At 38.8% G+C, this 27,655-nt stretch overlaps 1 protein-coding gene across 2 annotated transcripts; it reads left to right on the top strand.

Moving 5' to 3' along the window:
• The first annotated feature begins 2 nt into the window (after positions 1 to 2).
• LOC102686457 (uncharacterized bromodomain-containing protein 10) lies at positions 3 to 27,241 on the top strand. Of its 2 annotated transcripts, XM_015338005.2 has the most exons (9): positions 3 to 1,850; positions 5,129 to 5,329; positions 7,423 to 9,014; positions 10,141 to 10,220; positions 10,599 to 10,688; positions 14,072 to 14,104; positions 15,429 to 15,544; positions 18,013 to 18,203; positions 20,646 to 27,241. In XM_015338005.2, exons 1-9 carry the CDS (start codon positions 412 to 414, stop codon positions 24,398 to 24,400), a joined length of 7,497 nt encoding a protein of 2,498 aa, XP_015193491.2. In that variant the 5' UTR covers positions 3 to 411; the 3' UTR covers positions 24,401 to 27,241. The 2 variants fall into 2 exon arrangements, with proteins under 2 accessions (XP_015193491.2, XP_015193496.2); XM_015338010.2 differs by lacking the exon at positions 14,072 to 14,104.
• The last annotated feature ends 414 nt before the right edge of the window (positions 27,242 to 27,655 follow it).

Here is a 27,655-nt window from a genome sequence, read left to right as displayed (position 1 = left end):
GGGCCTTGACGTCAGAGCGGCAGGACACAGGTCGGCTCGGCGCTGAAACGTTGCTCAGCTTGCAGAGGGGGGAGCGGTCTAAACAAGTCAATTATTTTGCTAACTGTTGGCTTGCAAAAAAAAGGTGACATTCGGTAGACGTGATTGATAGTTATCATAGTATTTGTTAGTCTGGGATTTTTAAATGATATACAATACACATTAACTTAGTGTAAGTAGAAGTGATGGACAAAACAGATTTACTAAGTACCGGTTTCGGAGCGCTTATTGCTCCCGTGTAAGGCACTTGTCTAGGGTTAGTAGAGCTGTAGGTAAGGTTATAGTTGGAGGTATCAGATAGTTTTTTAGAAGTCTGCAATCTGTAAAAAAAGAAATTAGCCAGGAATCCGGTTATCCTTCTCCCCGAATGTCATGGAGGAAGCGGTAAGCGCAGGCCCTTCAAACAATGAGCCGTATGGAGAGGCAGACAAAGGACCGCAGAGCTCCGGTGACAAGCGGAATCCTGCCGGCTGCAGGAAGCAAATTGACAGCGCTGATCGCGGAGGGTTGCGAACAGGGCCTGGCGATTCTGCCAGTCAGGATGCGATTCGGAATACGCCGGACCTGAGGGTTAGTGCTGCAGTTTTGACCGAGAGTTCGGAGCCCGTGATCCCTGCAGTTTTGACTTATGTTCCCGCAGATGAATCTGGAAATGGGAAAGGATGCGGGATAGCTGCTGAAAAGAAACAGACTTTAAGTAAGTTAAACACTTCTGTAAAAAACCTACTAGGACTCAATCAGAAAGTTTTAGAAACTCCCGAGAGAGGGATTGCAACTCCTGATGTTTATTCTAAAAACAAAGAAAATGGGAATACTGATGACATGGAGCGAGAGGCTTTACAAAATGCGATTGAGTTGGATTTAAACAGAACTGCATCAACCCAGCACCATGCTTATAGTACAGCATGTAAAGCTTTAAAAAAATCACAACTATCGCATGACACCACCAGCAAACTGGATGTGTACGACAATTCAATCAAAAGCTTTGAAACTCAAGGTGGGTTTGATTTTCAGTACCCTTCTTTGGCTGATAAAAGCAACGTCGTGTGTCGTCACTCTGAATCTGGCAACAATACGCACCAACCGAGCTGTAGCAGCATTAAGGATCAAACGGATATTATTACTGTAGAGGCTTGCAACTTTTATAAATTATTTGGTGCCGGGGGGCATAGCGAAATTAAGAACAAATCAGACGATTGTTTAATATCTGAAAGATTAAATTTGCACAAGCTGCCCTCGGAGAAAACAAATGGGGGTTTGCACCAAGAGCCCTTGAGTTTACCCGATGCACAGCTTACTGGTAATGAGGGTCGTCTGAGTACTGATGGACTCAGCAACGGGACTTCTGTTGCAGCATCGCTGGAAGATGAGGTGTCTGAGTGCAGTAAGGACGGTAGCCTGGCAGGAGAAGAAGGAGCCGAAATATCTGAAGAAAGGCGGTCCTTGCCTGAGGTTTGCTCAGCAAGTTCTTTCAGCGAGCAGGACGATCTCAGTTATGAGTTACAACAAGTTTATAGAATATTGAATGGCTTTATGTTGGAAAAGCACAAAGGCATCACGGCTCCCTTCATGAACCCCGTGAGCGCATCACAGTACGAGGATTATGACCGTCGTGTCCAGCAGCCTATGTGGTTGAGAAGGATGGAAGAGAAGTTCATCAACAGGGAGTATGAAACTATCACCGAGTTTGTGAGCGACTTCAGGTTGATGCTGGAAAACTGCTACAGGTTTCATGGGGTTGACCACTGGCTTTCTAAGCAGGCACAGAAGCTAGAAATGATGCTGGAGCAAAAGCTGACATTGTTGTCCAGGTAAGATCTGTGATTGGTTACAGTTGTTGTTTGTAACATATTCAGTAATTGTTAACCAGCCCTAAAACATCATTTTTGATGTTGAGGAAAAAAATATGAAATATTTTTTGTCCATTATTAGGGGTTTTCCAACTCTTTCTTGATCACATTCAAATTAGATGTCCATTGCATGGTAATTTTATCACTTTTATAGTTTACTATCTGCAGTTTTGGACAAATCAAGTCTTTAATTGAGGGCATTAAATGGAACCGATGCTATTGGTTCCAAATACTTTTTTGTTGGCTTATTAATGTTACTCAATATATATTTTTGACTTCACATGTAATACACTTATTGCATCATACTTGACACATAATCTTTATAAAAACAAGGTAGAAGGATCTCGTGCTGACCTATGGAAGGTCTACACAGTGTGAATCTGATGTTTTCTTTTCATACCGTGTATACTGTACCACTTCTCCTTCCCATTAGTTCTTATTAACGTAATTGGATTTCAGTTGCTTAATCATGAGGAAAACATGTTTTCCAAATAGCTGCTTATTAAACATTTAAGAGATCCTATAATACCTGTAGGTCTGGCTCTCCAGGACCAGGGTTGCAGACCCCTGATCTTAAGTACAGTATTATTATAACAGGACAGTTGGTTGTGCCAAGCACTATGTAATATGTATGTAATTTAATGTGTTTGGATGATTAGGCCATGCACTACTGTTTGTGCAGTGATGTTTCAAATAGGAGTACAACGTTGTTGACTTTTTACTGTGCTGTAGTAGTAGAGAGCCACTAAATGGATTGTGCAGTGCATGTTTGCTTTCACCTTTGCCTCTTTCATGTTGCACCCAACCTTTAAATTTTCATTTATGCAAGGTATTCAACAGGTTGTCTAGAGAAATGGACCCCCATTCTAATCCTGAGGGACAAGTTTGTCTGTAAAGTTCCAGTCCAGCTGGGCTCTTAACCTTTCCAGTCCAATTAAGCAAAATAATCTGACCAGTTTAACAGCACTGCCGGCTCTTTAGGTGCTAGTGCTTTAAATAGACCTGGAAAGTCTACTGACACCCTAGGCCTCCAGGAGAAGGATTGGGAACCCTTGATTCGGAGCGCAGCTGAATACCTTTGTAAAGGTGATGGCAGGCAGGAAAAGGAGAAAGGGTGAGCATAAAAGTACATAAAACTGGTTGTTAGTATGTTGACTTTAGATGGTTGGTCCCTAATACAAATTGTAAGGGTAATGAGAGAAAGGAGTTCCAACGTTAACTTTAAAACTGAGAAAGTTCTTAGCAAGAAATTTATACCAGTTTTGCTGAATATATCATAAAAAAACAGTGTAATGGACAATAAATGTAAAATAAATTGACACATAACTCATACTATAGAATAGTGCTTCAAATATAAGTAATTTTCACTTCGCTAAATCTAGTGATGTGATGACCCCAAAATATGTATGGATGCTTCAAGAATAATATCTAACTATTTCCTAGTTTGAAAGCAGGAACAGTGCTTCTATGTGATTCTGTCTGGGGAGAGAGTATAAATTTACCTTTAGCACATCTCATATAACCCATCCAACCCATCCTTTCTTCTGTGAATTGCTGAGGCATGCAGGAGTAGTATTAGTTGATCTCATAAGAAATACTTTGCATTTTTGTCATCTGTAGTTTTTGAGATGGGAACCTGCTCATGAGGTCCATACAGTTTCCTTACTCTGAGCTTTCAGCACCTTGTGTTAACTGTCACCAGACTGAGAGCTCCAGCTCTGTACTATCTCAGGGTTAGTCTCTGCTTTGGGACCTTTTCCCTGACTAGTGATTGTGCCAGGGAAGAACTCGGTGCTGTGTCTGTGTACCTCTTTTTTACCTCAATATAGAAGTTGATTGTATTTGTCTAAGACTTCCAAATGGAATTTAAAACTCTGTTCTGAAATATTGCCCTTACTTTTGCAACAGGTTGCAATATAGTGTATACATAATTCCTGTAAGTTTGTCTATTCAAATAAGTTGTTTGTGGAAACTGCACAATGAAGTCAAGAGTTTTGGTGGCCATTGTTCAATCATGTTCCAATGGACAGTGACAGTAGTCATTAGAGGACACTACATCATCAGGGAGCTGGCAGTTCTGTACACTGGAAAATCACAACTTATTTTTAGGTGGACAATGGTGCTATTAATACTTTCTGTGTTTCCCAGGGTCCTGTTTGTATACAAACAAAATTCCACACTGTACAACTTTCATATGTTGCTGCTGTGTACAGTACAGTTGTTGTTAGTAGGTTGACTTTAGGTGGTTGGCCCTTAATACAAAGAATATATATATAAATATATTATGGGCTACAGTCAAAAGGATGTTGGGCTACTTATTAAAGAAACAGAACTGCATATTTAAAACAGTCAATCCAAAGCAGAATATATCAGGAATAATAGGATAGATAGATGTAGGTTTTCATAATGTTGCATAGACTTTAAGTTTAAGTCACTCTGTCATTTTTGATGATGGGCTGGCCATTTTCATAGCATTTTTAAATGATCTTTTTAACATTGATGAATCCTGTGAATATTACAAACTGCAAAACAACAGAAAGTGAAACATCAGAATCTCCTAACAGTCATTGGAATGCGGTACTGTATATTGTTTTCATTTTCAGTTTGTTTACGTTTATATGAATCAGATTGAACGTGTTGTGCTTCTTTCAAATCATTGCTTCTTGTAACATTTGTCACATGCAGACTTTTTTCTTTGTTGTGTTGTTTTCAGAACTGATGCATTGATATTTACTTCCCATTATGTCATTTAGGTTCTGATGAATGGTTTACTGTTTCAGAAAGTGTTACTCTGTTTTTTCAAGTAACTTTTCCCAGTTTTGTTAATGGGTGTTTAAGTATTTTTAAAAATGCAAAGCATTGTTTAAATATAAATGTACTCATTTACATTAGTTCTGTAAACACACCCTCATTGTGTCACAAAACTATGAGGTGAGCAGAAGAGCAGCAAACACAAGCAGAGGAAGGGGTTTGGGGAAATAATATTTTGGGCCCCTTTTTTAAAAATAAAGCAAGATTGCCTATGGTGAGATGGTCAAAACTGGGTTGATTTCAAACAGAATGGCCCATAGCTTTCTTCAGTACATCCTGTATTCCTCATCTATTTCCTAAAACTACAAAAAGTATTACAAGCAAACATGCCAGGGCTTTTGGACAGGAAATGTGAATGTTCCCTCTTATTAAGTTAAGTAGATTATTAACAGACCTTAAACACTAGTGATCCCTTGTTGGTTTTCCAGGACTCTTCGAGAGAAGACCTCTCTTGCAATGACGTCAAAAGGGCGGTATGGGCTGGATGAGGAGAAGGGACTGGTGAGCAGCTCCAGCCGGAGGCGCTCTGTTCCCAGGAGCCTAGGAGCCTTGACAACAGGAGCCAGCGAGTCCCTCATGGTTCAGGCCCTCAGGCTGGAGGAGCAGCAGAGAGCGAAGGAGGAGAGAAGGTAGGGGTCTGTCTCTAGAGGCCTGGGAGTCACTCACACATCATTGCTAGACAGTGCTAAAGAGCCATGGTGGAATCCTGTAGCCAATTCCAGTTAAAATCTGGAATTCCTGCTTTTCTCTTAATTGTACCTTGAGTTTAAAAGTGTTGCACAAAGCAGCTGAACATATTGACACCAGTTTTGTACAATTTATTTATAATACTATTTATATTTCACTAATTAGCATGACATAATATTCTTTTACAATATACCAATTCGTGTTTTAAAATTTAGAGTCTGTACCTTCTGCCAGTTCTATTTAGAGAATTGCTGAATAGGAATTTTATGTGATATAAAAATAATTTAAACAATAGAATGAATTATGTCTATGAAGTACAGGTAAAGTTTGATTTCCACAATAGAGTAGGTTAATTCTAGATCACTAGAAGAGAAGATACAAACAGTATTTTATATATGCAGTATTATAGATATCATCAAGAAAAAAGTATCAACAGTTAATCAACAGGGATCTTATAATTTTTGTTTCCTAACATTGAATTTTATTTAAAGGATATATCATAGATACATTTATTATACTGGTTAAGATCGTGAACAGGGCTTCTACTGTCAACGTCATTGGCTGATAGCATGTGTAATCACTGCTGGAAGCAGTACAAGATGTACTGTACACCTGTGATGTATGCTTTGGACCAGGTTGCAAATGGTGTCTTCTGGGATTCACTTATTATTCACTTATGCCTGGACAAGCATGTGGCTGTTCACCGGTCTCTGACCTCTTGGTGCCAAACGTCATCCCAGCTCATCTCACAAATGTTCAATGTTTCCTGTCTACAAAACCACAGTTTCAGGACCCACTAAGGATTATGCATTATTTGGAATGTTCTTATATCAGGATGATGCCCAGGAAAGACAACAGTTGAGGACCCAGGACTCAGATCAGCATAACGCTAGAAGTTAGGTTGCCATAAATCCCCATCATACCTGGACAATGACTGGTCTGTTGCTCACACCAGTTAGTGTCTACTGCATCTACTCCTCACTTACTGATATCCATAAGGGTGGTCTACACAAAATCTTAATTCACCACTAAAGAGAACTCTTCTCCACTGATGGGGAAACCACTTGAGTTGCTGCTCTACCATACCAGTGGCACAGAGACATTAGTCTCTCAATAACTGTGATGTATTAGTTACCTTCTTTTTTTATTTACACCAAAATGAATAAGTTTACATGGAAAAAAGCAAGCATAAAATCACAACTCACTTAGAATTTCTCTTAAAGCAACTGATTACATTCATGGCAAACATAGTGTATTCATAGAAATATTCCCAGTTTTACTTTGTATGTTTTTACCGTTTTTTATTAAAATTAATAGAATCATTCCCATTTTTGTTGTGTAAGTTTTTACTCCTTGTCTTTTTATTAAAATTCATAGAAACATTACTGCCTTTTCAGGGAGCATTTATCATCACGCTGGCTGCTTTCTCAGACTGACAGACAGTTTTGTTTTGTCTATAATCATATAATAAATTTAATTGCAGTGGTCTTTTGCAACTTAAATGGTAATGCCTTGTTTATTCTATATTGCTGAACCCATTTTGTGTTAGGACGTCCGCATGAATGAATTTCTAACAGATATTTTCTGAAACAAGTTTGAGATACATTAGAAAGTTTTTTTCACAATTTAAAAGTTAATTTCCTTTGTAATGTGTAAGGAGGTAACTTCAACATTTATCATGCTGGTGATTACTTTTTTTGCTTTGTGTACTGTAGCTACTATAGTGTAACTGAAGCTCAGGGTTCAGCTGAAATCAAGAAAAATCATGTTGGACATTTTTTATTTTTAATTATTTTATTTTCTTATAATGATCTATTTGATTTATCTAGATTTCAGCCTTTACATCAAACAAAGGCTGAAATTTCAATAAGGGTGGGTAGATTTTTTATATTCACTGTATTTGTTGCAGTGCTGCAGATATCCAAACTTTTGTGTATGTTTTTCAATTAAATTGTGATAATCTATTATAATGGGTAAATTTGCTTGTAAGTTTTTTGTGTTTTTTTGTTCTGAAAGTTTTCTCTTTGTACCTCAGGCAACGCGAACAGGAGCGGAAAGAGGCAGAGGAGGCGACCACCAAGGAGCTAGAGGACTGGGAGCGCAGCCTGCTTGCCCAGGCTCACCCACAGTCCATGGAGACCCTGTGGGAGCTGCCAGCCATTGGCCACTTTCTATGCCTGGCACAGCAGGCCCTCAACCTCCCAGAGATTGTCTTTTTTGAGCTGGAGCGCTGTCTTCTCATGCCTCGATGCAGTTCCTTTCTGGCCAAGGTCATGACCTCTCTCCTCAGCCAACCTCAGAGAAGGGCCACCCTGCACCGGCGCCCAGCCCTGACCTATTGTAGCTGGGAAGCTGCCCTCCGGCAGAAAGTAAAAGGGTGGTATCGGCTCATGGGGCAGGCTGAGGACGTGTCAGCTTGTGCCGAGCAGCTGGGGCTGTGCCCACAGTTCTTCCGGGTTCTTGGCAAAAGCACTCCTCTGGAAGAGAGGCCCTTCCACCTGCTTCCTTTCTACCAGCGAGTGTGGCTGCTCAAGGGCCTGTGTGACTGGGTGTATGAAACTCAGAAAGAGGTGCAGGACGCCGTGCTGGGTCAGCCGATCCACGAATGCCGGGAGTCCATCTTGGGATACGATGGACGTGAGAACGCTTACATCCACTTCCCACACTTCTGTGGGGCCGACCTGCGCATCTACTGCCAGAGCCCCAGTGCCTCACCAGAGTTTCCCATGCCAGCCATCTGTGTGAGGAGGCAAGACCAAGAAGAGGCTACTGCCAAAAGCGGAGAGGCAAGGCTTACCGCTAATTGGTGCACCGTTGCGAAGGAGAACTGCAGAGAGCAAAGGACTGATGATGGTGCTGAAAATGTGAAAGAGGACAATGATGAAACTGGATCTGCGTGTATCCAGGCACCCCTCGTAAAAGAGATTTCATTGACTGAAGGGTGTCCAAACTGGGACAATATCAGGGTAAAATCAGAATCTAGTGAAGACAGTCAATCTGATAAAAAAAACAATATTTACAACCGCCTGTCATGTAAGGAGGAATCTGAGGAGGATTCTAAGATAATGAAGATGGTACATATGGAAGTTGAACACAATCTCGAGATTAAAGAGGAAATGGCATTTTCTGAATGTGTCCCAATGAATTACAGCAACACACAGTCTTCATCAGGTGGTGATCAGAAGAACTGTGAGGTCAATTTAACGAGCCCAGAGACACTGGGGAGTCCTGAGTTCACAGGCTTACAGCCACCCCTGAGTCCTGGTGAGGTCCACTCTGTAAATAACAAAGTACCTCTGCTGGCCCAAAACTCTTGTGCCTCCTGTGGCTCTCATATTAATCTTCACTGTCACCAAGACAAGCACCACAGCCGCCCAGCGTCCCCAGAACGCAATGGGGTATCTCCCAAGCACTCTGCCCAGGATGGCCTGGTTGAGGGGAAGGGTACCCGAATGCGTACCAAGAAAAAAAAGAAGAAGAAAAAGAAACTGAAGGAGCTGGGGTTGAAAGAGGGGCAGAATAAGCTCGGTGGGGTGCGACATAACTTATCCAAGACTTCAAGGCCTGATCATCAGAAGGCAATCGCCACTGCTAAGAAAAAAGACAAACGAAAGAAGCGCAAGTCAGGTGAGACTCCTTTTTTTTTTTACATCTTTGTACTCTTAGTGTTTTGATGTCTAAAGGCTAAGCATTTAACTATAATACTTGTGAAAGTAGTTTTTGGCAAATCATATTTTTATTGTTTTTTAGTATTGTAAGAAAACAACCTGGAATGTGTTTACATCCTCTTGCAGGTATTTTCATGCAAGACACTATATTAATATTTTATTGAAGATGTTCAGGTGGGTAGCTACGTCACAAAATAACATAAAAAGATTGATGCAGTCACCTCCCGCTCTTACTGCAGCTAGTGCAGAGCTGGATTTCCTTGTTACTTGTGTAACTGTTTAAAGACTTGTTTTAACATGGTAACAGACAGATTATTATGTACTTCAGCAATGTTAAAGGGATAACAAATTACAGTCTGCTTCTGATTTGTGTTGAATTTCAGAGCTTGGAGGTTTTAAATTTCCAATTTTGTGCCCATTTCACCCCATTTGAGATGGCTACATACAAAGCCATGTTTAGAGAATAATTATTTAAACCTTTAATTTTATTTTACATACATTGTTCTTAATTTCCATATATGAGTCTGGATAGTGAACACTAACACCAGTCATCACTTAAAAATGATTGGCATTTGAAGCAAAAATAACATAAAAGGCTAATATTTACTTGTGATTCCTGCTGCAGGAGATATTTTGTGGCGTTTCTCTGCTCCATCTATCAGCCTTCTCCCTCCTTACATGCACCTGGCTTACTGTTGTAAAGATAGACCCCGTCAACAGAAATAACCCTACAAACAACAAGTTATCTCTGATATGTATGGTTTGACGTAAGAGTGATATCAATGGTTCTATTTATTCGTAGAAAAAAATGTAGATTTAGTGCATTAACCTGGACTGAGTATTTGGCATTTGAGGTTAATATGCCTCGTATTGGACAATACTGTAAAATGAAAGTGGTTAAAATAATAGTAAATTAATATTAAAAATAAACTTTATTTATTACACAAAATGTGTAATTTGTAAACATAATTATTTTACATTGTTAACATTTGGTATCATGCAAACTAATGCTCATTATTTTGGCCATCTGAAGGTGAAGTTACATTAGCATGTTGTTCGTGTCCAATATTCTTGTATTTCAATAGGAAAAAAATCTGACTCCAGAAAGACTACTGCAAAGAAGAGAAAAACTGGTCCCAAGCTCCCAGCTGAACCCACATTTCAGGTAAGCATTTTTAATCTAACACAAGTAGTAGCATTGGAGTATGTCAAATCTGTCAAACATCAGCATGGTCTAATTACGCCATGAATCAGCAAGTAGCATTGGGCAGTGCATCATCTGTGTTATGTGGTTCTGTGCTGACAAGGAGCATGTCAGAGAGTGCTACGTTAAAAAAAAGTCACAGGTCAAATGTTTGGAGATTTATAGACCTGGGGTGGAAATCTAAACATTAAAATAATGTATTTATTGTTCTAAATAATATATAACCAGATTGGCCAGCAAAGAGTTGCTCACAAAGCGACAGAGAGATGGTACAATGACAGCGGATTTGATCAGAATTTTGTTCACATGTCAAAATATCCTGTTTTTCTTTTTTTAAAGCTGGTATGTACAAATCTCGATGAACTCAGGAAGTTGATCAAGAAAACTGAGGAAGAACTGAAGGAACTAGAAAATGCTCGAAAGAAATCTGTAAGCATGAAAGGCAATGCTCTGCTTTTGTTCTTTTTTCAGATATTGTATATGTGTAAGCCAGCCTTCTGGTAGTTATGTATCGATACTGGAAACTAGGAGCATACATTTCTGCTTATTTGCTTTGCTGTGGCTCCCTCTTGTGGACTCATACCATAGGGTCCTGATCAAGACAGATATGTAAACACTGTACAGTATGTACACCTCACCCTAGGAGTCTCCTAAAACTAGATATCTTAATCCATTATGTGTGCTTGATAGTTGATGGTAATTTCTTTGTACTGACTTGATTGTGAGTTGTTTCTAATGAATGATAATTCATATCATTATTTTATGATTCTTTACTTTATAGAGAATTGTACAGATAATTATAAAGTTCTACCAGCACTGCATATATTGAAAAATAAATATTTTTTAAGGATATAAATGATGCACATTTGCATAGACAAAAGCACAATCTATTATAACAAAAATATGCAAAGATGGAGTGTTAAGGAGTTCACTTCTGGTATGTGAACCCTTTTTTATTCAGAGCTTGAGCCTGACATCTTGTTTTTTTCAATGAATGACGATGAACAAAGGTTTTGAGGTGGGGAGTAGGACAATAGTAAGTCAATCAGGAACTGATTGAAAGCCAGTGCAAGGACTTTAGGATAGATGTAATGTGATCACTGGCTCTAGACTTGGTCAGTATTCTGGCTGCTGAATTCTGGACTTGCTGCAGTTCAATTTGGATTTAGATACCCCAGCAAGTATGGAGTTACAGGAATCGATTCGAGAGAAGATGAAAATGTTGACTAGCTTTTCAGAAACAGTGACGACATAAAATGTAGTCTGGTAATATTTTTTAGCTGGAAGATGTTTTTACAATATTTTGCACATGTGGGTCAAACGTCAAGCCTGGATCAAATATCACCCCAAAGTTCATTAATTTTAGATTGAAATTCAAGTAAGGTGCAATCCGCAGATTGGATTACTGCATTGGCTTTACAAAGTTGATGGGAGCTGCCGAGAAGCATGACTTCAGTCTTGTCATAGTTTAAATGAAGGAAATTTTGAGTCAGTGTAGAGACAGCCATTTGTGTGAGGGTTAGCATGGATTTGATTATCGTTAGCGTAGAAATAATAAATAGATCATGTGAATTTAATAGCTGACCAAGTGGAAACCTGTAAATGCTGAATAGTAGGAGGACCAGTATTGAGCCTTGAAAAACACCAGCCTAAAGAAGTCCAATTTCAAAATTAAGGTAAGACTTAAACATTTAAGAGCAATGTCGAAAACTCCAAATGCAGTCTCAAAGCAAGAAAGTAAAATGTCATGGTTGATGGTTTCAAAAGCAGCACTGAGGTCTAGGAGAATAAGGATAGATAGAGAACCTGAATTGGAAGGCATAAAAAGATTGTTAGTGACTTTAACCAGGGCAGTTTCTGTGCCTTGTAGTTGTCTGAAACCAAATTGGAGTGGTTCGAAAACCGCGTTATTTAACTGAATTGTAACAGCTATTCCCAAATTTTTGCATGAGAATAATGAGGATAGGGAGAAAATTGTTAAGGTCATCCAGAGCCATAGTTTTTGGCACAGAGCTAATGGCAGCTGTTCTAAAGGCTCTTGGTACCATACCGATGCCCAGTAAGAGACATTCCCCAGGGAATGACATAGTGGTTTAGAATCCACTGAACCAGTGATTCATTTGAAATTGCAATTCGTGAAGAAACATAAACATCTGTATGTGCAGTAAGGTCTCCTGGATTGTCCTGTTGCTCAGAGAATGTACTCTGAAGTACTTCACTTCTAGATAGGTTGAATTGTTTTCAAGGTAGTACCAGTTTCACAATTTCTCCTGCAGGGTCTTGCCTATGGCTCAGGGTGAAACATGAAGGTGGGGTACAATCTGTGGGTACACGTAGCCCTCTTTAGCTAACACCTTGATTTCTTTCTTGTGCTTATCACAAGTTTTAAACTCATGAAACATTCATTCTATTTTCCTCCTAAAAACCTTGTTTCAACTTTAGAAGACAATTAATACCCTTCAGTTATATTGATATGGGAAACTGTTTAATAAATCGTACAGGTGAGCATGTGTGTTTGGGCAATCCTTCAACCAATTAATTTTTAAAAGGAAGGAGGAAGGGTGACTCCAAAGCCACTCTTTCTGTGGGAAGGCAGTGAGGTGGGATGTCCTGTTGTTGGGACAGATAGGAATGAAACTCCAGAGCCTAAAAGTACCAACACCATGGTCAGACCACCCAAGCCACCCATTCCTTCACTGAAAAATAAACACTAAAAATATGGTTTGTTCAGAGAAGGTGACTTAACTCTTAATTTTGCTTGCATAACGTTGTTCTGTTTACATTATGTATGGTGTATAGTAAATTTGGACAGCTAATGCTCTTCCCAGTGCCTGAGCCTGCAGAGGTCAGTAGCCTCTATGCCAGTATTAATCTTACACTTCAAGAGCAGTAATTTTGGACATTCTGCACATTTCACTATTGCCTACTTTTGAATTGTCTGTATAGTGTAAAATCTAAAAAATATACTGATGAAATAATTGGTGTTGTAATGCTATGCATGTCTCAGGAATACAGTCGTGGCCCAAAATATTGGTACCCTTGCACTTTTTGCAAATAACTCACAATTTTCACTAAAAATAAGTTGAAACTGACCTCAGTATTTGGTCTCCACAATTCTTTATTTCACTGTTAATATTGCAGAACCTTTGTTTTTGATTCAGAACTTAATATATCCTTTAAATCAGAAAATAAAAAGAGATGGCATTGACAAAATTATTGACACCCCAGACTCAATATTTGGTAGCACAGCCTTTGGTAAAAATAACTGCAATCAAGCGCTTCCTATACCCATCGATGAGCTTCCTGCACCTCTGTATTGGCAGTTTGGCCCACTCTTCTTGTGCAAACTGCTCCAGTTCTCCCAGATTTGAAGGGTGCCTTCTCCCAACTGCTGTTTTCAGATCTCTCCACAGGTTTTCAATGGGATTTAGATCTGGACTCTTTACTGGCCACTTCAGAACAGTCCAGCGTTTTATCTTGAACCACTCCTGGGTGCTTTTTGAAGTGTGTTTGGGGTCATTATCGTGCTGGAAGATCCATGACCTTCGATGGAGACCCAGCTTTCTGACACTGGGTATGACACTGCGCTCCAAAATGCCTTGATATTCTCCTGATTTCATGATGCCATGCACACGTTCAAGGCACCCAGTGCCAGTGGCAGCAAAGCAACCCCAAAACATCACTGAACCTCCTTCATGTTTCACTGTAGGGAAGGTGTTCTTTTCTTTGAAGGCTTAATTTGGTTTTCTGTAAATGTATATAGAGATGGTGTGCTTTACCAAAAATCCTAATTTGGTCTCATCTGTCTACAGGACATTCTCCCAGAAGGATTTTGGCATGTTCAGGTGTGTTTTGGCAAATTGCAGTCAGGCTTTCTTATGTCTCTCTCAGCAGTGGAGTCCTCCTGGGTCTCCTTCCATATAACCCCCTTTCATTGAGTTGGCGACGGATGGTGTGAGTTGAAACTGTCGTGCCTTGTGTCTGAAGGTCAGCTTGAATCTGTATGGCAGTTGATCGAGGTGTTTTCTCCACCATTCGAACAGTCCTTCCCTGCAATCTTTGATCAAGTTTTTTCCTGTGGCCACGTCCAGTGAGATTGGCTACAGTGCCATATGCCTTAAACATCTTCAGAACATTACTTATGGTGGAAAAAGGAACATCAAGGTCTCTGGAGATGGACTTGTAGGCTTGAGATTGTCCATGCTTGGCTATAATCCTTTTCCCTACTCAAACTGGTTGAATGAGTGATTTATATATTGCAGGCAGCTGCATCTCACCTCAGGTGGGTTCAATTCCAAAGTAAAGAAGAATCACTTGATTGAAGTCTAATTATTTCTAACTACTTGTATTAGGTGCCAATAATATTGTCCGGGCCATTTTAGGATTTCCTGTGGAATAAGCTAAGATTTAGTAAATGATGCAGCTTTTTTTGTTTTGTTCCACTGGAAACCAAAGAAATACATATATGTGGATATAAAAATATTTTTTCAGTTCAATAGTTTTATAGAAGAAATGTTGCATTATTTGAAAAATGTGCACGGCTGCCAATATTTTTGGCCACGACTGAATTTCAAGTTGGATTTTCTTTTGACATGTATATTTAATTAACCAGGCTTCAACCAATAATCAAAGAAGTGTAAAATTAAAACTTCTATTAGTCTGTGCTTTCACATAGGCCATCTTTTGTTACACAATACTATTGTAGCACAGAGGGAATATATAGAAAATGTATCATCAGGCAAGTTTCTCCAAGTGCTCAAATGCTTTACTTTTCCCTCTTGGTTTGATTAATGGATACTTCACTGTTTTTCTGTCAGCTACATTAGCCCATAAAACATTGACACATTCTCCTCAGTGTTTTTTTTGTAGCTCCACAGATGCACTTAAGCATTATAAGTTGCAATTGACAGTCTGAAAATTAAAAGCATTTCATTTGAAATGCAAATGCTTATTGCCATTAAGAGCCAGTTAGTTACTCTACAGCAACAACTCAGGTTCAAGAACCTCAACGCTTTTACTTCTGAACTCAGAATTCTTATGTTTTTTTGTGTAGAATCTCAGGCCTGCAACTTTTGGAAGAGAAAAGTATTGATACATCTGTAATGGAAAACAAAGTTGAAAATTCTTGTTGCTTGTCACCCTGATGAGAGCACATGATGTTTATTGTAGGGGAAATGGTACTTCAGGAGACAAGCTGTGAAGGAATTACATGGCACTCTGATGAGGCTGCTTAATGAATTGACACCCTGGGAGCCCAAGCTGGTAAAAGCCTTCCACAGAAACAGGTAATGTGTCATGGGACATTCTTTGATGCAACAGAAGGAGAAATGTTGAATATATACATTGCATTAGATTGGAAGATTGATTATGCCAATACATAAATTCGATATTTTTGTAAAAATAATTTGTGGATATATGCAGGTGCTCACATAACACATAAAAGATTCCACTGTGAGGTCCAGAACAATAAAAACCAATGTTAAGTTATTAATTTGGTCAGAACCTCAAAATGACAAATTTGCTTATAAATTAGCAATGCTGCAATGCAATGGTACTGCATTGGTTTTTTGGACAGAAAATGAAAAATACTTTTGTTCAAAATGCTTCCCTATCTCCCCCTGGAGTCTAAGATGATGGCATGTCAGGGAAATGGGGTGGTTGCTCTTTGGCTGGGTGTGCTGCACATTATTAAGGTTAATATGTAAGTGCAGTATCATGGTTGTTGTGATATTTATTTTTAAATAATTTTACAAAATACCTAAATTAACCACAAAATGGTGATAATATTTAGTAACTGATGACTGAATCTTTTCATTATTTTGCATTTTTACTATCCATAAGTACACAGGCCACCTAACCACAGAATGAAAGACTCCTGCTTGTGACGATTGCCCACATATGCAACTACTTTATTTTTTATAAAAAATAGTTAACTAGTAGAAAAACATGTAGTAGAATAAAATGTTCAGCATTTCTTGGTTAAATTTCTAACCTTCAAACAGTTTGAAAACAGACTCAAAATATCATCACAGTTTGCAGTTTTAATTAAAACATTAAATAAGTTTAGAAACTGCTGTGTGAAAAGTTTTTCCACTTTTGAATAGTGTTTAAGCTATACTGTGCCAAAGATTATGTATTTGACTTCCAATTTGTTTATATTAATTTAACAGCACTTCTTTAAGGTCCCATAATAAATATATATTAAATATATACCGTATAGTTCAATAACAGAATCTTATAATATATATAAATGTTATTTAGATTAACTTAACAAGAAACTCTTTGACACGCTAGTGATGTTTAAGTTCTTCTTACATTTAAATGCTAAGTGCTTTAGTGTGCAAGTAGAAGAAGAGGAACAAGTAAGGCAAAATTGGAAGGCAAATAAATACATTTAATCTCTGGAGCCTTCTGCTCTTTGAGGGTATTCTGGTGAAACATACCTAAGATTACATAACTGGGGATGTGAAGAAGTAATATAATTATTGTGCATTTTGCTTTAAAAGTTAGATGGAAGCATCACCTGGCAGATTTTAAGAGATATTCCAAATGCATATGTAAACTGCTCTTTACCAACTGTGGATGTTGATTGACACCTGTCTCTGATTAATTACCAATCTGTCTATTTAGTCAGCACCTGTACCTTTTTGCACATCAAGACTTACAGGGTCTAATAACTGAGTAGGAGTCTTCTAAGGACAATCTGGTGGTTTTGCCATACCTTTAGGTCACACTGCTGCCTTAAGCTCAGTTTCCACTCCCATTGAAAAAATAAGAGGATCATGGGACTTGCTTTGTATTATTTTTATTATTTTGTAGCTTATTTTTTATTTTCCTTTTGTAATGAGCCCTTTATCTAGCTCTTTTTTCTGTAATATGTGAAAAGATGCTGAAGGGATACCTGAACATTGGATTTTTTTTTCTGCATTTGGTCAGCATTTGATGTGCTGTTTTTGAGGTCTTTTCTAATATGCCTTAAACAGATTGCAACATCTGAGGGAAAACACTGAAAATGGATGCAGCGGAGTAATGGAAAACAGCTGGAAAACATGTTATGGAGGTTTTTAGACAGGAACACATTCAAGATTAAAATAAATTGTTTTAGAGTCACATTTCAGATTGCTGCAAAATTCTATGAGTAGGAGTAAAGAGAAGGAATAATAGTCACAACATATTCCTGCTGATTTCCCTTATTCCCCCAAATACCTGAGGAAGGCTCCACTGCCAAAATGTTTTCTTTTTCAACGTTTTAACATGGAGTGAACCTCTGCTTGTTCCAGTATATAAAGTGCTGCACATGCATACATTTTAACTAAATTTAAACTGACCCAGCAATAAATTGCCTGTACGACCAGAATAACATTTTTCACAAATCACTGTATTAAAAGTAATAATATTAATCATGCAATGAAACCAAAACCAGATCTACAGATCTACAGCTATGCAGGCCCCTGCACATTTAGAAAAGTCTTTAGACTTACAAAATATTCATTGAGGACAAAACAAGATGTAAATTATTTTGTGAAATAATAAGTTGCTTAGTGGTCTAAAGTCCACAACCCCTCTACCCCCCCAAAAATAAAATGTTACTTATCCGTTTCCTTGTTTTCCCATCCCATGTGACTTATGACCCTTTGTGTATTTTGGACATCTGTGAATGTAAAGTAATTGTGAAAACATTATAAATATCTAAAACATGATTTTGCAATAATAATGTTGGCTCATAAGAGTCTCCTCGATTTGATTGTTACAGAGCACGGCTGAAAAAGGATTTTGATGATTTTAAAAAGCATCCTGAGTATGCCAATTTTGTCAGAGAAGTGTGGACAGGAGAGGAGGGTGAAGGAGATGGGGGCAAAGAGTGCACATCTGCAGAGAGCATCACACAAACAGATGGTGCAGAAAACCAGGACCAGGTTTTGAAGAGAGAACTTATGACAGCAGGTGGGTAACATTGTAAAAATAGTTGAAGACTTGCAAAACTTTGGTGTAATTTGTGGCAACCTTTTAAAACTGTTTTGAACTTAATGGAGTAGTACTGTGCAATCCAGAAAATTCTTTATCCCCCTGCCGTAAAGTTCCATGTTTTGTTGTTATCTTAGCTTACAATCATGACTCTTACAAAGTGGGTTTTTTACAAAGATATACTAAAATAAACTCCATACCGATAAAGCTAAAAAAGCTAGTAGAAAATAAATCAGATTTTATTCAACCCGTTTGCTATGGCAACCTCAAATGAATTCAGGAAGATGCAACATAATAGCTTAAAGGGTCACACTAGTAGTGTAATGTTCTCTGTGTGGCTGTAACGTCATGCTGAACATATCTGTCCCAGCATCATGTTATATGCTTCTTGTCCACAGGAAATAGGAAGGCTTGTCAGGACTGAGAAAGAAATGTATGTGCAATGTGTAGGCAAAAAGTCTTGAGTAACACCAGAGTCTAAAGCAGAGTTGATAATTCACATTTAAGCAGGACAATGACCTGAATAACAAAGGTCAAAAGCCACATTTAAGTGGTCTGACAAGAAGAGTAAATGTCCTCTAGTAGCTGAGTCTAAGTCCTGATTTGAATCCGGTGGAAAACATACGGTGAAGCTTTATGATTGTAGACCATTAACTATCCCCAACGTATTTATCAGAACTCGAAGAATTTTTAAGAAAGAATGGCTAAAATGATACCACCTTACTGTGCAAAGCTAGTAGACATCTATTCAGAGATATTGACTTCAGTAATTGCTGCCAAAGGTGCTTCCACCACATATTGACCTAAGAGACTAAATATTTAAGCTATCCATAAATTTCATTTTGTGTAAAATTTCTTCTTTGCAGTTTTTAATGTCCTCCAACATCCTTCACATATAATAGTGTTCAGTTTGATCATTAACATTTAAAATTTAATTTTAATTAAGAATATTTACTTGTAATTAATCTAAATGTGATATTTTAGGAAGGGTTGAATAATTTTGCAGGCCAACTTAAATCGTTAATGATTAAAAATATTTATTTAGGAGAACAGAACTGTTCTGAATGATTATTGTTGTGTGGATTGTTTTTTGACAAGTCTTTAAAAACATGGGTAAATCTTTATAATGAAAGTAATATTTATTTCCTACTATCAGTTTCTGATGGCTGTATTTACACTTTTGTAGTACTGAGAGTAATTGTTTCATAAGTCTTTAGATTTCTGCTAACTGTTACAGTGCCTTGCAAAGGTATTCAGACCCATTAAAAGGTTTCAAATGTTGTTGCACATTACACATGATACTTACACATACTTTCCAAATGGTATTTTTATTGCAAACTCAGTTTTTTTAACACAAAATTAGTCTTCAGATCCCAAGAAAAGGCAAAGGTTATTTTCATCATAGAATTATCTTAAAAATATTTGGGCAGGAAAACAGCTCAAAATCTGCCATGCATTAGAATTTTTTAACATGGCATGCACATAACATGGCATCTAACTCTTAAGGGTTAGATTGTAAAAATTATTTTACAAAGATGTCTTAAGAGTTGCGACAGAATGCCCTGTCCCCTGCTAACTTTCACATCAGTACTTGATGATGATGTTATGCAGTCAGGCCATCTCTCGCCATACTTTCCGGTCTGGTGATCTTTCCCTCAAGCGCAATTTCTGGCTTGATGCGCTCCAGAACCTCTTTATTGGTGACCCTTGCTGTCCATGGTATCCGTAACAGTCTTCTCCAGCACCATAGTTCGAAAGCATCCATCCTCTTTCGGTCATATCAGTACTTACATTAACCTTATTCAGTTCAGTCTTTTTCTACTTTGGAAACTGGTTTTATTAATTATTATTTATTAATATTAATATTAACCATTGATACATACTGATTATGCAGGACTATTTAAGATTTGTATCCTATGTCATTGAACATGTATCAAATGAACAAAAGTAGCAGAGGAACTCAGGCCGATTTCAAGATCTACTGTAGGCTCAGGTCTGGCTGGGAGCTTAGATTTAGTTTGTTTTTTTGGATTTAGATACTCACGATATTGAATGGACAGATGTAGTCAACAATGTAACTAGGCCATGTATTTCCTACAAGAGTTACCAGATGTTTTTACAAATTATTTTACCCAATTGGTTACAGTATCTGACCATGCCTTCATCAATTTTACTTTTTAATGAGATGTATAAGTGAAATAAATTTGTGGTGATAGTGCAGTAAACTGTGTAACTTGCATTGCTTTACATGTTGGGTATCTATTGTTTTTGACCACTTTTGAATTTTATTCAAATTTTTTAAAAAGATTTTTAAATAAACAGTTTATTTTAAAGTATGTTTTCAACTTTATATAATAGCATGATTAAATTTCATTTTAATACTATTTGTATTTTCTTTATTTGTAATAATTTTTATTTCAGGGGACACACGGCAGCAAGGGACAGACTCATCAGTGAGGAGTCGGGTGTTGAAAAAAGAATTTTCATCCCAAGATGGGCAGAAACTGCCTTCCAAAAATCCGAAACGCAGACAAAGTGGTAGCACTGATGAGGAAATAACTCCCAGAAAGAGAAACAAAACTGGTGGCAGTGAGGAGCAGATGTCACCTAGACCACAGCCTGAAATGCGAGTGGGAGAATCAAAACTAGCCATACAGCCCCTGACTCCAGAAAATTCCAAGGGTTCAACTGTCCCCATTTTCCTAAAGGGAGGCAAACCCATCCAAGCCTTGTTGGCCAAGAATGTTGGGAACAAAGTGACCTTAATCAGCCAGCCTTCAGCACCTGCCAGCCAGATGTCCAATAAGGCAACTGTTCTACCACAGGCAATGAAACCTCTAACGTCTGTGCAGTCCACACCGAAAAGTCCTGTGCAGGTGGTCTACAAGATGTCTAATAATAGCTGCACACCTTTGGATTTACTCAGGAAAGGGAGCGGTCCTGTGAAGATTGCAGTACAACCAGTTCTAGATCAGAAGACAGGAGAAAAGGTAATGCAGCAGGTGGTCATCTTGCCTACAAACTTGCTTATCCAAAAGCAGCTGGAGAAGGATTCTCAGAAGCAGAAGAACCCAGGTGTTCCTGCCTCTAAAACTGCCTGTACTTTGCCTTACCCCCTTAGCAATGCTCATCCTGATGACGTGAGTAAGATTCCTGTGCAGCAAGTTGCCCCATTGAATGATGTCTCTGGCAGGGGCTTCTCTTCTTCCAGTGTGTCTAACAGTTTGCACATAATGAAAACACCAAAGACAGAGGTGGTAGCAATATCTTCAACCTCCACCTTAATCGGTACCTCTGTCTCTAAAACAGGGCCAGTGCAGTGCCTGACACAAAGTGCAGTGCCCAACAGAGCTATAGCTGCCAGTGCTCCATCAGAGAGCCCCAGCAGAGCTTCTGATTCCAAGCAGGAGCTGAAAACTGTGTGCATCAGAGACTCTCAATCTATTCATGTCACAACCAGGGGAGGAAATACAGGGGTCGTCAAGGTGCAGACCAGCTCTGACCACAGCACTTCTAGCCTACCTTCCAGTCCAGTTTTCACCTTTACCCCACAGTTTCAGGCATTTCTGGTTTCTAAGTCATCTGCCTCTTCTACTTTAACTCCCTCAGGAAGTACCTGCACTGTTGCAGCTACATCACCAACAGCCTTTTCTTTGTTTAGTGGATTGCCCTTTACTGGCTTGTCTCAGATTTCCTCAGCTATCTCTATTCCTGTCAGTGTGAGTCAGGCAGTAGGGACAACTGTCAACGTTGCATTAAACCAGCACAAAAGTGCTTCTCTCACTGTGCAGGAAGCTACAAGTAAGTCCACAGCATTGACAGCTTCTCGACCATCGGTTGCTATGAATCCAGCATTGCCCACCACTCAGCAAAACACTGTCAACATAGCAGTCTCTACAGCAAGCCTGGCTAAACCCAGCAAGGTAATCACACCAACTACTGTGGTGCAGTATGCCAACAAACTTCCAACCAAGAGGTCTCAACCAGAGGCATGTTTGGAAGAACAATCGCCCTTACAGAAAGTCATCCTTGTTACACCACCATCTGGCATTGCCTCTCCTGCACCTTTATCAAATGTTAGCTCTTGTACTGCTGCTTCCACTGTTCAAACTCCAAGGCTAATGTTTATAACCCAAGCATCTGCCCCTGTTCGTCACCCCACTATTGGAAATTCAAAACTTCCAGAGCAATCTTCCTCCACGGACTCCCCTGCAGCATCCCAACCTTGTGTCCCCACTTCACCTCAAGTCAAAGATGTGAAGATTGGCCTGAATATAGGTCAAGCCATTGTCAATGCTGCTACTGACACATTGCAGAATATTCAAGTGATTGGCTTGTTACCTGACTTTGCTACTAGGTTACCAGAAGAACCCTTGAATCAGGTGAAGCGGAATAATATTTCTGGATTAGAATCAGGTATGAAAAATATACACAGTAGTCCAAGTGTTGCTGCAGTCAGTGGATTACTTTCTGCTCAGACTGCTGTTAGTCTTAGTGGACCCAGTACTGACGCTTCAAAAAGTACGGGTTCAACATATAGTAAAGCCAGTGGATGTAATGACGGCACACACCTGTCTTACTCAACTCTGAAAGCTGGACATTTTGCATCCTCTCTTCTTATAACTGCTTCTAAACAGCAGGATATTTCATCTGCCAGCACTTCCTTGGCTTGTGCTTTGAGCAGTACATCAGTGGGACAAACAGGAGGTAGTGCTCCAAAGACTGCTCTAGCTCCTTCCATGAGCAGTTTCATTCAGAATGACCCAACAGTAATGAATGCACTTCCAGCCAGGACGTCAGTACTTGCTTCTGCTGTGAACAAGCTACGATGTCCAATCCCACTTTCCACAAAACGCCTCCCAGTATCCTTGACCTCGTTTACCACATCTCAAAACCAGCCACGCAATGTGTCAACCCCCACACAAATCTTCAGCACCCCTGTTCCTGCTCCTAGACCTGCCTGCCAGCCTACTGCAGTCAACCCTTTGAATGAAACTTCTGTGCAGCAGAAAATTGTGATCAACACCACCACACCACTTGCTCCTGGAACCCAAATTGTTATTAACAACACTAGGTTTATTGTCCCTTCTCATGGTCTTGGTCCTGGGAGCCATGTGCTCCTCATATCTAATCCAGGTACTTCTGCCACTGGGCCTCAGGGAGGCTCTCAAGTTGCCCAGAAGAGTCTGTCGGGTGGATCAGGTGCGGTTCCCTCTGGCACTCCAAGCCAGAAGCCAGAAGCCAAGGTGGTATCGACAAATGCACATTGTTTAAATAGTCCATATATACCACAGACTTCCACAGCACTGAAGGTAAACCTTTCTCAGGCTCTTCCCTCTTCTCAAGTGAATTCTCTTGGGAAAGGTATTGGTAAAAGTTTGGCAGCCAGTAGTGCTGTTTCTGTTGTTCCAGTTTCACAATCAGTGGCAGCAGGTTCAACTTCACATCATGGTCACTCCAGTGCTGCCAAGATTTCAACAGTAGCATCATTGACTGAGGGCAAAGGCTTATCAGTTGCTTCAGTACAAGCTCTAAGTACACTTGTGAAAGAGAATATTGCAGTGACAGCCCCGCAGACAGAAAGCTTAGTCAGCAGCACAAAAGCTGCAGGACCTACAAATATAGTAACTAAAGTACAGCTGACATCAACTGTACAGCCAGTCGGGGCCTCTGTTTCAAGGGCACAAGTGCTGCCTACCGCCACAGTACCACCAATAGGCATTGTAGTCTCTAGGGTACAGTCTTTGCCTGTAGCAAAAGTACCACCAATAGGGAGTACCTTCAACAGGAGACAGATTTCCCCCATAGCAACAGTACCCCCCTCAAATAATACAGTTATAATGGCACCTGCTCAGCCTCTCAGGGGGACAGGCTTGGAACCAGTGAGGATGCCTCTGCTTTTAACTAACTCAACACCCATGTTAAGCACAGCTCCCCTGCCTGCAAGCTCTGCAGCACTTCTGACCAGTGCTTCTCCCAGTAAGCTAATGGTGAGTCCAGAAGGAGCCATTTTAAATGCCATCAGAAGTCCCAGTTCCAATCTATTACCAGTGTCCAAGGCTGTGGCTACAGTGGTGGTGACACCAAGTTCCAGTACAGGAAGAGTGCTGCCTATCACGATGGCAGACAATCCTCAAACTACAGCGGAGCCAGATAAAGGAAGATCCAATAACTGAGACTATAAGGCGGTGCGCTAGAGTACTGGATGAAAGTAGTCCAGATGTTATTTCATAACATACGAAATTCTGCCTGCTCAAGCAGTTCAGTTTGGATGTGCTGTATACCAGTACGCGGCATTTTCCTGACACAAAATGCGGTATTTCAATATGGAAATAAAATGTGAAATCCCTCTGAATTATATTGTTACAGTTTGGCAAAAACTAAATGGAAAACAACCTACAAATGTGGCAATCAAGACTTGCTATCACTGACGATAGCAAATGGTGCCACAGGCTGTGACTCTGCAAAGCCAGTTAAAGCATATATTACATGTTTATATACTAGAATGGACAATACCCTTGAATACACAAAATGGAATTCACTTTCCATAAAGTGAATTATCAATATGTTCAACAAAAATACATTAACCTGGAACATCTTTCCCCCTGAAGGTACTTTTGGATAATTTGCTTTCCCTAGCTGTGTAAACAATAACCTTCTAAGGATAAGAACTCCATGGAATTGCATATCCAGGCATTGGAGCCACTTTCCTAAGACTTTTCAGTGGGTGACTAAAGTAAACATAGTTATCTTCTTTTCATGCTGCCTCTGTTTATAGTATCACCTTCCCATATGACCAGGATTTCCTCTGATTGTTTTCACATTTGTGAACAGTAGACTCCCTATAAGCAGCATTCTGTATAGTACCGTCTCCATTCTCACAAGTTTCAATGCTCTGCCCTAGGCTTGGTTGTAAGTGAAAAGAGGACTGTATGTATGTTTATATATATATACACACTAATATGTTTGATGCCAGTCTGGAATTATATGTTTTTGACAGATGTGTGGTGGATTTATGACAGCAGTGCTCCCAGAAATGCATCAGTGATGCTAAGTGCTAAGAGGACAAACTGTCTATTTCTACCTTTTACATATTCAAGGCTGTTTAAGCTATCACTTTTTATCACTGTTTGCAAGTGAAAGATAGTTTTTCATCCCGAAATGAAAGTCATTTGTTAATTTCTACAAAGAAAATGCTTACATTTACACGGTTAGAACGGTTCACACAAGGCAGTATATTAATAATGACCCTTTGCAGTACTGGAAATTGAAAAAAATTGAATTACTTTTACTTTCCTACCCCAAACAGGCTTGTTGTTACAACAGACAGGGATGCAAAGAAACGCCTAAGACTTAAATTAATCTTAACAGAACAATGAAATTGTTTTTGAACAAAATCTCATTGTTCTATTTCTTAAATCTGTAAATCGACAGTCTTTGAGACACCTAGATTACCCAGTAACAGAGTAAGGTAGTTACAACTGTAGAAGCCCACATTCCACCCTAGCTGACATGCTCTACATTCATAACCACACCCCCATATTAAAAAAACAGGTCAAGGAGTATTGTTTTATCAAGAGTTGTATACATTTATTTATAAATGGGTCTTCTGTTCACTTCACCCTTTACCACTGGTTATATTGCTACTGCACGGTTACGTTTCTATGTAAAATTGTAGACAAATTTTGATATTAACAGTTTTGGAATCAATTATGAATTAATGAATCGTTTAGATTTAAAAGAGATCCTCCTCGGAAGTTTATTTGCCCAGGCAACAACACCATCAGTTCTTAAGTGTCAGCTGTGCAAAGCTTCAGCACGCTGTCTTTTGATTGGACGTGTAGCATCTCTTGCAGGTTTCTATTAGCTTACTCTAGTAAACACAAGGTCAGTTTGTCAGTTACTGTGTGATTATACAGTCTGTAGCAGATGTGTGTGAAAGTGAGGTAACAGTTTCTGTCATCAGAACTGTGTTCTGGAAAACAAGAGCTTTATAAAAGGCTTAGTTCACCAGAGAAAATGAGTGAAGATGTTTACAACACACAGGTTCATGTCATGTGTTCTTCATTTATTCATTTAAGAATAAACTGAGGTTCTGAAAGGCTATTAAAATGTGTTAATACCACCAACTACCATAATTGATCATACCAATTTACAATATTTCTTTGTCCCTTAACATTGTACTTTTTTTTACTATCTTGTTAGTAAAACTCTTGATTAAAACAAGACTACCCCTCCCTTCTTCCTCATTGCTTTTAGTCAGGTGTTGCAAGGTGGATATTAGAAGTAGTTAATACAAGATCTGAAGGAAAGAAAAATGAGAGTGGTAGCCATCTGACTTAGAATTTGCAGATGTGATGATCCAGTGTAAGATCAAAGGTCCATGATGAAACAAAGGATGAAGGTAAAGTCACCCTGAAATGTATCAGCTGTTTCTCAGTATCAGTATTCATTGTGGGATTGTGATGCCAAGTGCACCTTTAGGGAAAAAAAAAGCAAATATAAAACTTATTTTTTTTCTCTGAAATGGTACAGTCATCTTTGTTAAACTCTTAGCTCACAGACCAGGGTTAGTAATAGTCATAGACTTGTTTACGTTAAATAACCTTAAAAAAAATTCAAGCATAATACTAATTGTGGGCTGTGAAATGGCTGGTCTGTGGATTTTCTGTAAGTCTGAAATAAGGTTTTTTTTGTATATTGAGATCAACAGCGACAAAGGTTTCACTTATTTGTCATTTTTCCGAAAACAGTTGTCCAGTATTTTGTTTCATTTGAATAATTGCCAACATTCATACATAAGAAATGAAGTTGGAAGATGCTGAACTTGTAAATATTTGTTTGAACCCGCCCTACTGAACATATGTATGGAATTGTAAGGTGTTATTTATGTTTTCTGTTTACATAATGTATAGATTTTTTTAAAGTATTTTATTAGATATTTTGGACCATTGCATTGTTTAGGAAATTGCAGAATTCTCTGCATGGAAATAAAGAGAACATTCTTTGTATACAGAGCTGGTGAGTACAATTCTTTAAAGGTCCTATTTTGCACAGATAGTACAAAAACGAAAATGCAGATTAATGGATTGTCACAAAACACTTCAGCAACACAAAAAGAAACACTTATTTAGCACATAAATGAAATGAAACTAGTATTTGTGCTTAATAGTTATTACTGTAAGAAGTAGCAAATTGAAAAAGAGATTTGAGAGCTTATTGATGCTAAAAAGCAATCTGATAAAAATGGCTTCTTTTGGTAGGTGATTCCAATGCTTTAGCTTTTAAAGCAATGCACTAACTGAACTACAGTTTACTGTGGGACAACTCCGTAATAAAATGTAATCACTTTTTAATTTTTTTCTGAGATCTTGACGACATGCTTCTAACATTGAAAGAGGCAAAATGTATAGAAGTTAAATGAATGCAAT

The sequence above is a fragment of the Lepisosteus oculatus genome, chromosome 3 (genome assembly GCF_040954835.1).
Source record: "Lepisosteus oculatus isolate fLepOcu1 chromosome 3, fLepOcu1.hap2, whole genome shotgun sequence".
Taxonomy (NCBI): Eukaryota; Metazoa; Chordata; class Actinopteri; order Semionotiformes; family Lepisosteidae; genus Lepisosteus; species Lepisosteus oculatus.
Note: the sequence above shows the minus strand (reverse complement) of the source record. Positions and strands in the feature narration are given on the sequence as shown.

Excerpts from the sequence above, each read along its gene's own strand:
- LOC102686457 (XM_015338005.2), top strand. The coding sequence starts at position 412 with ATGGAGGAAGCGGTAAGCGCAGGCCCTTCAAACAATGAGCCGTATGGA. Across the intron at positions 5,330-7,422 it reads AGAGCGAAGGAGGAGAGAAG|GCAACGCGAACAGGAGCGGA; the intron begins GTAGGGGTCTGT and ends TTTGTACCTCAG. Across the intron at positions 10,221-10,598 it reads CAGCTGAACCCACATTTCAG|CTGGTATGTACAAATCTCGA; the intron begins GTAAGCATTTTT and ends CTTTTTTTAAAG.